Consider the following 14,258-nt stretch of genomic DNA (forward strand, 5'->3'; position numbering starts at 1 on the left):
GCTGGAGCAGTGGGGAATGGAGCAGGGACTGGGGGAAGTGGCGGAGACAGATCATGGTTACCTCCCCATGGGGCACACTCTGGACTTTACCTGCTAATGAACTGCATGCTCTCCCTCAAGCCATTTCTCTCCATGACCGTTCCTGAGACTGGGCCCCAACACGCCAGGCAAAATGAGGGGGACCCATCTTCCCAGGGGCAATGGCCTCGACACAGCTTGCCCCAGTGAGGTTGGAGCCTTGAACTCAGGGAACTGTAATGCCCAGGTGTCCTACCCTTTCTGCCTCCAACCCTAAGAGCATCTTCGCAGAGCCCCTTTTGCGTGGCCTATAGCCCCCTCCGCACACTGTGACCAGCTCCGTCCTTTCCTCTGTGCCTCATTTCTGTCTTTGCTTCTCCCTACCCCTGTCTCCCTCTGTTTCTTTCTCTCACTCTCTAGGACTTGCCCAATTCCCCCACCACTCACTGTCTCTTTTCCTGCCTGTCTCTTTCTCTGCCTCTCCCCAGGCCTTGTGCCTTCTGTTCTGTGCAGCCCTGTCCAGGGATCAGGGCACCACATATCTGTGTCCCCCTCTCTCCTGTCATCTTTTAAGCCCAGGCCCTGATCACAGTGGATGAAAATCCTCTTTACAGAAGCTGCTCATAATGATGTTTACTGCAGCATTGCTGTTCCCAGACACTCCCGGGAAGCATGTGGACAGCCAGACCTTGACCCCTTGGTGGCCCAGCCATGATCCCAACGATGCTGGAGGGCTGGTTACCTCCACAACCTGGGAGAAAGGAGGGCCCTGCAGGTGTCAGGGGCTCTGGAGAAGAATGCATGGCATTTGAGGATCTGGAAAGAGCCAGATGCTTACAACCAACTCCTCCATGGTGGTGAGGAAGGAACGGGTAGCATGTCATGGACCTCTGCCCTGCCCATCCCTCACTAAGGAAACAGTGGGAGGAGGGGAGCCTGGGTGGCTCAGTCAGTTAAGCGTCTGACGTCGGCTCAGATTTGATCTCGTGAGTCGTGAGTTTGAGCCTCTGGTCGGGTTCTGGGCTGACAGCTCAGTGCCTGGAGCCTGCTTTGGATTCTATGTCTCCCTCTCTCCCTCTCTGCCCCTCCCTTGCTTGTGCTCTGTATTTCTCTCTCGTTCAAAAAAATAAACAAACATTGCAAAAATTAGAAGAAAAAAAGAAAGCACTGGGAGCGATATGGGACATCATAAGACTCACCCCGAAAACTACTACCACTAGTCTACCTCAGCTCCCACCTGGATTAGTGCTACTGTGAGGTAGCTTGTAGGTGGGAAAAGTCCCCAACACCTGGATTAATGCAGGGTTTCCTCATTGTTCTACCAGAGACACTGCTGACCCCTCATCCATTTCTTGCAATCAGAAATCAGCCACTCCCTGGGGACTGATGGCTGTCTTGCTGATCACCACACACCACTGTGACTAGCAGGTGCCGTGTGCTTGTGAGTCGCTACTGAGGAGTGAACACAACCATCACCAGATCTACATGAAGGTTGTGTCCACCACCCCAGAAGGATCCAGGGGGACATGTGCAGTCAATACCATCCAAATAATGACTTGTCTTCTGCCCCTATTACTGTAGATTCGACCTGTTTGTGACAGTGTATACAGGAGTCACACTGTGTGCATCGAAATAGAATGACCGTAGGTCCTCCTGGAAGCAGACACTGACACAGAGGCAGAACTATGATGGCTTTATTACAGGAAACGAGGACAGACAAAATGGAGGGGACAGGAATGGTCAGGGAAAGGATTCATTCCAATACGCGTATCAGACAACTTTTCTAAATATATCACATCGCCACAGCCTACTGGTCACAGTTTAGGGTCCTCTTCAAACTTCAAGTTGTCCTGAAAGGCAAAGAGATTTTGGGTTATAGCAATGGGATCTTCTGTTCTCCTCTATGCATTTTGTCCTTGAAAATATACCTTGGATGAACACTTAATTGTGTGGCTGCATCTGTGTGTCTACCGGTAATGGAAGATGATTGTCTTCAGGTCTTAGATATAGATCCCTGAATGCACACTTTCTCAGAGTTATCTTTTCCTCCTGTGTGAAGTAGGATCTGGATTCTAATAGGGAAAACACAGGGGTCTTTGCTGTATCTTCTGAAACAGGGATTGCCAATCTCTCAGCCTCAGGCAGTATACTCTTAGTTTAATGGAATTGAATGAACATCTCTTGATGAGCTTCTGTGTGGAAATACATTCATTTACACACTGAGGAGGGTGAGTGCCCACTCATCCCATTTATTTTATAAATTCCTTATGTGGTCGTCACCTCTTCATCATACTGATCTCAGAACCCAACCCTATCCCTGTTTCTCAGACAACAAAGCTGAGGTTCTGAGATGGCTCCCCTGGGAGCTGGTATTAGGGATGAGACAGCAGGAACACAGGCAAAGCCTCAGGATATTGTGAGGGAAGTTTCGGAGATGCAAACTTGCAGGCAGGGTGACGACAGCAGATGCAGGTGTGTGGTGACAGGAGTCCAGCAGGGGCGGCCTCTGGTCAACCCTGAATCCCCACTAAGAGTGACTCAGGCTGAAGGCCAAGGAAGACGCTCAGCTGATCTACAACCTGTCTTCACCTTTAGTCTCACTGAGACACACAAACTTAGGCATTTCCTAAGACCAAGTTTAATTTCCCAAACCTCCAGCACATTCTTGCATACATGTCCAGACCTTTCAGAAAACCAAGGGAAATAACAAACTGTATTTAGATTATGAACTATGTGCACTGCGGTAAAGTTGACATTTTGGAGATGATGACCGCATTGTACACTGTGCTTGCACCCATGAAGCAGTTCTTTGCAGATCTCTTGCTGTCCTCAAGCTCCCTGCCCAGGCTGTGGGCCCTGCCAGGAATGGCTTCCAACTCCAACCTACTTTCCCCAACACCCTCTCCTCCACACCTCCTCAAACTCTGCTTACCTTCCACAACTTTCCTTCTATTCCTGTGTGATTCAAGTTTCCCCCATTCCTTCACTGGTGCTTCCATTATGGTGATCACAGGGTCTGTGTCATATAACGCATGTGCCCCATTTCACACAGGACACCTGAGGCACCTAAATTTAGGGGTGCACCTCATCCTTCACAGAACCCACAACATTGTGTCTGTAAAAAACACACCAGTACCTCTGATACCTCTGCCTTTGTGTAAACATCCTCTTTCTTTTTGACAAGAGAAACCTATAGCTTACCGCATTACAGGGAAATGACACAGCCCTTTGTATGTAAGTCCTGAGAAACTTGAGATATGGGAAAGTGTCCTCAGCCAGGTTTGCAGGTGGGTTGCCAAGACTCAGAACCATCATTACGTCATTCCCACCAAGTCTTTCATGAAGAAGATGCATGTGCTTTACCAGTCACTCATCCAGGTCAGGTCATCTTACCAAATGGAGTAGGTGGAGGAGCTGGTGGAGGAGGGGGAGGTGGCCCACAGCCCATGGCTGGTAATGAAGGGCGGTCCATGTGGTAGGGCCTGCAAGGCCATCCTGGGAAAGGACCAGGCCCTCTTGCATCCATAATGGCCTGCAGAACAGAAAAGAATGCGGTGTTCATAGGACAGAACAGAGCATCAACACCAGCAAAAAGTGGAAACCCAAAGAAGCAGTGCTCATCTCCGGCCAGCTTTCCCCCCACCAGGTTCCAAGAGGGCAGCATCAGCACCAGGGAGCCTCTATCCATACTTTGGCTTCCACTTACAGCTTTTGGGGTGGGTAATGGATGCTATGGGGATAAACTAGTGTCCTCACATGTCTGCAAATGTAGAACAGCAAAGGCTCTTGTCCTAGTGGATATATGGTGTGAATGCCAAATTAACAAAATAGCATATTCCCAATAGGAAGGCATCTGAGTCCAAGATCACCCGCCACCTCTCATCCCCCTCCACCACAGAGGCTGCTTATTTGTAAGTGAAGAACCTCTGAATGGGAAGGAATGACAATCCCGGTCTCCACACATGGAATCATAGCCCTCGTGGCTCAAAGCTCTGCCTCTAAGCCCCCGCCTGTGCCCAATCTGCTTCTCTCCCGACAATGGGGTCTTCTGCTCTCTAGAAGTGCTATCCACAGGCACAGAGACACATAGAGGGGTGGGGATCCTGAGGTCCTGAAAAACATCTGGATGCATATTCTTAGAGAACCATGCTACTTATCTATACATGCTAGTTAAGCTTAGCTAATTTATTTTAATTCAGAAGTACTTCTCAGTTTAAGTACAGTACAATTTGCAAGGTAATTGTGTTCTCTAGAAAAAATGAGCTGAAATTCTAAATAACAGAATTATCACAAATGCACATTTGTTTCTGCTGTAAATGCCCATGTTCCACCTGTAAGAGTGACCCAGGACACAAGAGAACCTGCTCATGGGAACACAAATAAAGGACACAGTGGGGAATTACAATGCAGGTAATTATGGATTTTCTCTTCTTCACCACTCATGTTCCAGTGCATGTTTTCTAGGACAAATATGTCACAAAAAGAGTTCAGAGTATTTATACCCAGGGCACACCTGAAGGGATTCTGGACAGCACATTCACAAAAAAAAAAAAAAAAAAAAAAAAAAAAAAAAAAAAAAAAAAAAGGCTGAAGGGTGATGGGTATGAAATTTAGTTTGTCTAAGACCACTCTAAATGACACATACAAAAATATAAGTTGGAGTGAAGGCAGTTTGCATTTTCGAACCATAAGGATAACCTTAGATTTTGTGAACACGTTAATCCCCTAGACAGAAACAGGAAAGGAAGAAAGAGCAAGAGCAATGATTCCACATTGAGGAGGTCCAGGGAATATGAGGCATGCCAGGAGACTTCCAGGTGGAGTGTGGGGTCATCCTACTTGGGTTATTTCCAGGAACACACTGGAAAAGTCCTAAGGTCCTCACCTCTAAATACGTTTGGCTTCTAAACTTACTATAAGGAGTTGAGAGGCAGAAAATAGACAAGCCCATAGACACTTGGGTTAAGGTTATGCATTTGGAAAATAAGAAAAACAAGCAGATGTATCATACAACACACAAAACAGACACAGTGCCAGGAGAGAGCACTGAACAGAAAAATGAGAGTTTCCCAGAAGAGTTTTACTGAAAATGGCCACGGTGTTTACTGTATCCTTCTTGGCCCTTTTAGAGTCTGTGTTGTTCTCACTCACAGGAGCAACTTCTGGATCTGCAAAAGGCCCTAGAAGGGATGGAGGTTTATTCTGATTTGAGGAGATTGTGCAGAGATTAAAAAAACAAACCCTCCCCTCATTCCTCAAGCATCTTAAACTCTTTGGCCCAGTCAGATCCCAAGTCACATACAGAGGGTAGCCCCACATGCTTCAGGTGATCCCAAGGCAAAGGGGAGAACCACCCCTAAACCTTGATGAAGACCCATAAACGCCCTGGCTCAGGTGTTTTCATAACTCATCAAACAACTACGGATGGCTGGTGGCTCACCTGGACAGATACACATTAGGCTGAGCCTCATGCCTCCCATAGCCCAGCACATGGACTGTGTATAGCACACATCTGCTGAAGCCCTATGTCTGCTTTTGTGTCTACAGCCCCATTCCATCTCCACAAGAGACACCTGTACCAACACAGCGTGTGGGAAATGACACAAAGATGATATGTTGATCAAGAGAAACTCAAGGAATGTGGTTATGGCGGCAAACGCTTTTCCCTCGCATTGCAATGGTTTGTGGTACCACCTCTGCACCTTGTCCAAGACTCAACAACAACAACAATTAGATGAAGGTGCTTTGCAAGTCAAATCATACTGCTCAGATCATCTTACCACACGGTGTAGGTAGAGAGGTCCGGGGTGGTCCCCAGGGCCACCAAGGTTCAGGAGGTGGACATGCCCTATAGCCCATGGGGGGACCTCTAGGGTAGGGTGTGCAGAATCTTCCAGTTAACAGAGGAGGTCCCCATGGATCCACGCTGCCCTGCAGAAGAGAAGTGACAGCTATGTGCATATAGCAGACAAGACAACCAATACCAAAAACAGCTGAAACCCACAGAAGAATATGTCAGCACCTGCCAACTTCTCAGCCACCAGGATCCAAGGGAGTAGCATCAGTACCTGAAAACCCCATCTCTCCCACTGGGTACCGCCTACAGCTTAGGCAAATAAATGCTGGAGGTTAAACTACGGTCACCACATGTCCCTGCCCATGGCTTAGAATGTAGAACAAAATGATCTCATTTTAGAGGAATCAAAGAAGTAATTCCAATCTAATGAAGTAGCATATTCCAGACAGTCAGACATCTATGTCCAGGATCACCCTGCATCCCTCCACTACAGTGACTATAGAAGCTCTGGTTTTGGCATATTCCAAACACAAAAAAAAAATTGAGTGCAAATAAACACCTGATTCTCTGCACACGAAATCACAGCTACTACTGGCGAAAAGTTCTTCCTGCCGGCTCCTTATTTTGTCCCCTCTGCTTCCCTCCCTACGAAAGGGGCCTTCCCTCTCTGGAACTGCTGTCAAAGGCCACAACACCACTGGGGAGTTGGGGACGCCTGGAGTCTTGCAGGGGAACTGAGAAAGTGTTTGCTGTGAGGAACATATTACTTATCAACGACTACTAAGCCCACATGTGTTTACCTGAATTCATAAGGAATTCTGATTTTGAGCACAGTACAAGACACAGAGTAATATATACCCTATGGAAAAAAAGAGGTTGAAATTCCTGTAACAGAATTAATGCAAATGTGTTTTGATTTTGGTGTAAATTTCCATGGATGTGTCATGAGTGATGGTATCAGCTCTAACGCTGATTGGAGACAAACAGAACCTGCTCCTATGAACACAACTGAAGGACCTCGTGTTCAGAATATTTTTACCTAAGATACATTTTAAAGGATTCCCAACAGTTCATTTACCAACAAAGACGTGAAGGTGGTGAAGGTGGTGAGTTATGACAATGACTTTGTGCATTCTAAGTTGTACAAGGCACACAATGTAAAGATAGAGGGAAGTCTTTCCGCATTTCCAATTAACAAATAGCTTTAACATGTTAATCACATGACCATTAAGAGGAAAACAACAACAACACTGATCCCACAGAGAGGCGGTATAGTAGTAGTCAACAAGCCTAGAGACTTTAGTATGGAGTGCAGTGTATCTCCCTGGTGTTATCTCCAGAACACATGAGAAAAGCCATAGGTCCCTCAACCTCTAAGTTCCTTTGGCTACTAACCGTTCCAGAAAACGATGACAGGCTGCAAAGAGAGGAGCCTGTAGACTCTTGGGTTAAGGCTGTGCATTTGGAAAACAGAAACAGGCAGACATATCACACAACACACAAGAAAAGGGAAAAGGCCATAGAGACTGCTGTACTGCAAAAGAGGGTTTCCCAACAGACTTACAACTGAAAATGGCCCCAGCATTTACCTTGTCCTTTTCTGCATTTTTGGTAGAGTGTTTGTTGTTGTGACTTACTGGAGCGACACCAGCTTCTGGATGGGCTAAAGGCTCTAGAAGGGATAGAGGTTTATTCCGATTTTAATAGGCTGTGCAGAATTCAAACAAACACCACATTTTGTGACATCTTAAACTTTTCTCCACGCTTCAGACCATGAGGAGAGGCAGAGAGTAACCCACAAAGCCTTAGGTGACCCCAAAGATAAAGGGAGATCCATCCCATCTTGTTAATGAAGAAACCATAGGGCCCTGGTTCGTGTTCTTCATAATTAGTCAAATAACTTGCAACAGGTCAGTTCAAATAGAAATCTGGAATGCGTCACCAAAATAGCCATTTCTCAATGTACATTAGGGGTAATAACTCACCATCTCATTACAGATAAGAATAAAAATGAGAGTACTGATTGGGATAACATCAAAAAACCCTCCACAGAAGAGCATGGGTGTGTTTCTTCTGGCTCCAGGCGAATTGTTCAATCTTCCAGCTTATCTATAAGCTGCCTTCCACATGTGAGCAGGTATTATGTAACTATTTCCGAATAGAAATATACTTGACTGATATTATACTAATGAGAAAAGTAAAACTGTGGGAATTTAGCACTGAAGCTTCACACTTGCACTGATAGCATCAGGGGACTAAGCTATATGGAACCTGAACTTAGGAATGTAGGAAATATGGTTCAGAAAAAATAAGACAAAAATAAAGGAACATAAAAAATAGTAAATAAATGACCTTCTCCCCCCAAAAACTAAAATAAAATTGAGTCAAGGTAGGAAGAAGGAGGAGGCCTATGTGCCATGTGACATGATGGCATGTCACCCCTCCAGACTCATCTCTTTAGTTAGGGGATGCTGGAGGAGGCGGGAGGGTCTGCAGTTGGGGGAGGGGCATAAGCTCCACAAGTCACAGGGACAAGTGCCCCACTGCCTGGGGCACCCTCCTATCACCCCTTCAGACAACCTGATGTCCTTAGTGCTTGTGATTCTTTCCAGGCCCCAGGAACAGGCTGCACAGAACAAATTAGGTTGCTGCCCATCACCATGTGCTCCTTACCTCTCCTTGGAGGGTTCTGGGTCTGTGGTCTTCCAGGCATTGGTTTCTGCCTCATGTATCCCTCAAGCAGCCTCTTTCCTTCCATCATGTCCAGTCTTGGATACAGAAAAAGAATGGACTTCCATAAGAGTTGCAACACCACGTCCTCTACAAGACACTAAACAGCACAACTGTCATCCCTCGACACACCATTAAAAACACATGTCAAGATCACCCACCTGTGTTTCAAGTGGGCCGCCTCCCTCCTCTCCTTCGCCATCTCCCTCTCCCAGATCTGAGTCTTGATCTGGGGGAGAAAAACACATCCACCTTCAGTCATGCCAGACTGTGCACCAAAGAGACAGAGGAGGAAAAAAAGAAAACACTTACCCAGTTGTGCTGAGCATTCTCCTCATAAACTGCGATCTGAAAAAGCCAACAACGAAAAGCCCGTGTTTAGGGATTCCAAGGGCCACTACACTCACCAGCATGAGGTGCTAAGGGTTTAATACGTCACGCAGAATTCAAGTTACCTGGTGTCTGAAGGTGAGCTCTTTCTGTCGCAGCTGTTCTCGTGTTTGTTCAATTTGTCGCCTGTGAGTTACAATTGCGTTCGTCAAATAAGGCCTAATATTGCGCAGGATTTTAAATGATCTGCCCATGTTCCCATCAACTTCATATCCATCTCCTAATACAATTTATCCTTACACATGAAACACTTTTCACATAATTATAAATGTACAGTAGGACCAAAGTGATTGTCCCATCCTTTCCTTACTCATTATCCCCTGCCTACAGAGTTCAGAGTTTGTAGAATTCCTTCCCATTTTCAATCTTTCATCATATGACAAGTGCCTTTCATCATAAAGCTCTATTCTCCTTTAACTTTGTACTCACCATGTTTCCCAGGGTTGCAAAGACCAAGGCCATCAAATGGCACTACCATGTTGATGGGTATGATTTCATCTTATAACAAACTGCTTTCCTATAGATTATGACATGTGACACCACCCCTCAGGAATGTTGGCATGGATGAAGTTTCCACATGGTCAGGCCAGCACTGGAGATGTGGAAATGTTTAGTAACTTAACTGTTTTACTCTTTCTAATAGTTATCTTTTTCTATCTGTTAATTCCCTATAGATACGTCCTCTGAATTTGCGTTTGTATACTACGTTCATGGAGTCCACCCATTGTACCAAGGTTCAAACTAAGAAATGAACAGGGGTTTCATGAGCCTCTGCTGATTAGTATCTGAACTCACTTGCACTTGTGTATTTCCTCTGTAGCTATTTTCAGATTTTCTTCTGCAGTTGCCATCTGATTCTTCACTGCAGCTAGTTCACAGTCCATCGTATCCAGCTTTCTAGGATGAGAAAGATATATACATAGTCCAGGAGCCAAGGTCCAGAAATTCTGCCTTTTAACTTCCCAGCTCTCTTGAAGGCCTAGATTCAAATATGCCTACACTGTCCTCCCATTGATGCACAGACTGACAACACAATCAGAGAAATGAAGACCCCATTTAAGGTCAAAGAAAAATCAACCCCTGTCTGCTGCCAAGTCACCTGCAATCAGAGCGGTCTTTCGAGTTCTCTGCTTCTACTCCTTCATCATAAAGTCATCAAATAACATTGCACTTTGTGCCTTCCTAGAGTTGGTCTTTTGTTCGAGATGGTGAAGGCTCATTTCAGTTCAACGTGAAAAACTATGCCTGACCGGCTATACCCATTAGGATGAAGCAGGGGATCATCATTGCCTTATACCTCCATGGGGCAATGCACTGAGTCTCAGTCCAAAAGTTGTACCCGGACACAGACACTCAGTATGGAAGATAGCCTTCCAGGATATGGTTTCACCAGCATTGCAAATCACTCCCACACAGGAGTTACAGGAGTGTAACCCCTGCCTCTTCCTTCAAAGATCCTGGTGGAGGAAAAGGCCAATCTTAAAGTGGCAGTATCTACTGAAATATAACATGATGTGAACTGTCCCACAGTCAGGCTGTTATCTCCAGGAAATAGATTTCAGACGGAAAACTATCAACTTCATGGAGTCAATCCAGTCTTTAACAAGACGGAGTTTATTGATAGTGAAGGCAGCAAAAGGCAATGCTTCAAAAGTCTGGTTTGCTGTGCTGCCCTCAGACTACTTAGTTCATGGTGTTGCTTTAAAGGGTTTCAACTTGGCACTGGATATACTCAAGAATCACATGCAAAACTGAAAGACTCTTAGAAAATGAGCAAAAGCACTAGACGGAGAAAGGCACATGCATTTCCTTCTGGCCTCTCAGGCAGTCCTTCAGCAAATGCTTTCTGGTCTGTGGCTGTCATGTAGTGGCTCTGTTGTGAGGGGGTAAAGATAGAGAGGTGGTCAGAGCTTACAAATTAACAAAAACAAGATGTAAGTGAGACAGAGAAGCCCCCACCCCAGGTGTGAGAAGGACTAACACAAAGCTGAGTCTCAGGGAAGAGAAGGAAGAGTTTACTTTTCAATGTGAATGAGGGACTTTAAGGTCCCTGATCTCCTCCTGAGAACAAAAGAAAATACTGGACAAAAGAGGAAACATGTGAGTGGTGCACCAAATTTGTAATGAACCCATGAGACACACTTCATGCAAATCTCACTTGCAGACTGGATGAAGGCATCCAGTACTGATGGCATCCCAAACCACTGTCCATTGTGTCTACAGCAAGATAATTCCATTTTTCCCATAGATATTTTTGACCCAAGTCTGGTGCTGAACAACGATGACCTAATTCCCGGCTGATAGGACAATGTGATGGGATTGAAACCTATAGGACAATGTAAATGGATCCAGAGGGAATCCAGGTATCAATGTGATTAATGCCTTCCCTCGTCCACCCTAGGTACATGACACAACAATGTGTGGCAAGCAGTAAGGACAGAAATGAAAATGCAGGTTCCAGAAAGCAAGGTAGGAAGGGCAGGCACAATTCTACTGAATGCATTTGGCAAAAATACTCTGGATCCAATTCTAAAAGAAATACATTTACCTATACTGGCCACCACATTCCTTCATACAACAGTACCTGGGACTCTTATCACATGAACATCTTACTTTTCTATAGCCACTTTTCTTTCTTCATAGTGTTCTTCCAGGATGCCTGCTTTCTCCTTCAACTGTCTGACTTTGGCTTCCTCGACTGCTTTCGCAGACCTCAATGCATTACACTTGTCCTCCAGGGCCTTTTTACTTTCTGTCAAAAAATGAACTTTATTTTTGTGTGTGCACACGACATGAGACTTGGTTTTGGGGTGACAGGAAAAGGGCAAGTACCACGAAGGCAGGAAGCTATTCCTTCCCTTCCCAAAGCAAACCCATTGCCACCATATGGGCATTTCTCCCCAACAGACAACATACCTTCCAGTTCACAGTTAGTGGACATCACGGCTCTCAGTTCTGGATCCTCAAATTGACCGTTTGCATCTTGTGACTTTAAGACAGATGTGAAAAAAAGACATTCAAGAAATAATGACCGCATAACAATGTGAGTGTACCTAACACAGCAGGACTATGCATGGCAACAAAGAAAGATCCCAAAGCATAAATATAACCATGAGAAGGCAAAGAACATGGAATATAGTTCAAGTCAAAGAGCTCACAAATGGCTTTCTTAGGGGAATATTCACACTGAACATTGTTCAGCATTAAGGGAGGAGGGCAGTAGACAATTTGGCTATTGCCCTTCATCTCTCAACTGTCTTGGGGGATTTTCTCCATATCTTGGGAGGGCAGGGCTGAATGAGGTGGTAATTACCCAGCTATGAAAATAAAAGACACTTGCTAGTCCTTGAAATAGCAAAACTCCTCAGGGTGGTCCTAAGTGAAATTCCAGGTCCTTGTGAGGATGGAGGTTTGGCTCCCAGAGGCCCACCCTCTACTGTGGTAAACAGCAGAAGAATATGCTGTGCTCACCTCACCCAATGAACAAAAAGCCTCCAAAGCCAAGTTACAGTAAAACTCAGCAGCCAACTCATCACTTGTGGATTCTTGACATTCCTCTCTCTCTCTGATTGCAAGGTAGCAAGTGCACTTTGAAGGGTGTCATTTAAATTTTAAATCAAGTGCTCAACTTTTTTTGATGTGCTCCTTCAACAAAACATGTTGAATGAGCAATAATAATTCATTATTTTACTGGTGTTTTTAGAATGCAATCCAGGCAAAGAAGGGATTCTTACTTTCTTTTTTTTTATTTTTATTTTTTAACGTTTATTCATCTTTGAGAGACAGAAAGAGACAGAACACGAGTGGGGAAGGGGCAGAGAGAGGGAGACACACACACACAGAGAAGCAGGCTCAAGGCTCCCAGCTGTCAGCACAGAGCCCCACATAAGGCTCAAACTCAGGAACTGTGAGATCATGACCTGAGCCAAAGTCGGATTCTCAACTGACTGAGCCACCCGGGCACTCCATGGGATTCTTACTTTCAATTTAGGAGCTTCAGCAGAGTGAATGTTCCTTCTTCTCTCAGCTTCTTGAAGACGTATCTTTGATTCATTGATCTACATATAAAACATATGAAAAAGGAATCAGAATTCAAAAATAGCATCATGGTAGATAAACCTATCTCTAAATGTGTGATTCCTTTCACTAATAAAGAGGTAGTTCTTTACATTTGTGAAGCTTGTCTTGAATTGGGAGTGTTTCTACAACACATGAACTAGGTCAGTAGGATGAACTACCAGAGGTGAAATAACTGAAATAAAATCACACAAAGAATATTTGAAAGGGCAATGCTACCTTCTGTTCCCAAATGGATATTGCTTCAGCCAGCTCTCTGTTTTCTTTCTTCACTGTGTTGATCTTTTCAGTTATTTGCTGTAAATTAACTAAAAAGAGATAAAACAATTTCTAAGGTTGTTACCAAACTGGTGACATCGAATAATCCCACTGTATTAGCAGCAGAGACACATTATCTGACACGTGGGTGTAACTAACTTTTTTGCTTTCTTACTGTGCCTGAAGAAAGCAAGTTTTAGTAGCATTTTAAACCCAAGGAACCGGGGCTCCTGGGTGGCGCAGTCGGTTAAGCCTCCGACTTCAGCTCAGGTCATGATCTCGTGGTCCGTGAGTCCGAGCCCCGCGTCGGGCTCTGGGCTGATGGCTCAGAGCCTGGAGCCTGCTTCCGATTCTGTGTGTCTCCCTCTCTCTGCCCCTCCCCCGTTCATGCTCTGTCTCTCTCTGTCTCAAAAAGAAATAAACGTTAAAAAAAAATTAAAAAAAAAATAAACCCAAGGAACCTTATTTCACTGAGATCACTATACGTGTAAGCTCTAGAACACTGACTCCTCTAACAAGCACAAAGTGTAAACTTCTCTTCTATTGGCCCAGTGTGAGAGCTCTCATGCCCTGAGTTCGCTCTTCTCACCGCGACCGCTGCTGCATTCACAGTGATGAGCACCAGCCTTTGAGGGCTTACGAAGTGTCAGGCAGCCACCCTGGCTCTCAACACACAGTGCCACAGAATCACCACAGTCTATAGGGCCCATGCAGAATACAGTACCCCCATTTGCATCACGTTCACTTCTCATTCTCCCCTGGCATGAATGGCTCCCTCCACCTCAGACTCAAAACCATGGTTTAAACCTCTCTTGTGACACACACCCTGCCAGGCAATATCTGGCTTCTTCTCTAAGCTTAGGCCACTTGATAGACTCAGAGAGGGTTTTCTCATCTTCACATGTCACCAAGAGCCATGTCATGGCAAAGTACTCACTCCAAACCTCAGACTCATATCATCACTTGTTTCCTAACCATTTCTATGCAA

General features: G+C 45.1%; 1 protein-coding gene across 1 annotated transcript; it reads right to left on the reverse strand.

The window, feature by feature from the left end:
- Positions 1–1,696: 1,696 nt before the first annotated feature.
- On the reverse strand, positions 1,697–14,022 carry LOC128774882 (transport and Golgi organization protein 1 homolog). Its single transcript, XM_053894584.1, has 15 exons — positions 13,860–14,022; positions 13,232–13,320; positions 12,916–12,993; positions 11,852–11,924; positions 11,549–11,687; positions 9,731–9,832; positions 9,001–9,061; positions 8,858–8,893; positions 8,707–8,774; positions 8,489–8,583; positions 7,405–7,487; positions 5,799–5,949; positions 5,125–5,198; positions 3,412–3,550; positions 1,697–1,868 (listed from the first exon to the last, which is right to left on the reverse strand). The coding sequence occupies exons 1-15, from the start codon at positions 14,020–14,022 to the stop codon at positions 1,852–1,854; spliced, it is 1,368 nt and encodes a 455-aa protein (XP_053750559.1). The 3' UTR covers positions 1,697–1,851.
- Between the last annotated feature and the right edge of the window lie 236 nt (positions 14,023–14,258).

The sequence above is a fragment of the Panthera pardus genome, unplaced genomic scaffold, assembly GCF_024362965.1.
Source record: "Panthera pardus isolate Hobbes unplaced genomic scaffold, ASM2436296v1 HiC_scaffold_5, whole genome shotgun sequence".
In the NCBI taxonomy this organism is placed as follows: Eukaryota; Metazoa; Chordata; class Mammalia; order Carnivora; family Felidae; genus Panthera; species Panthera pardus.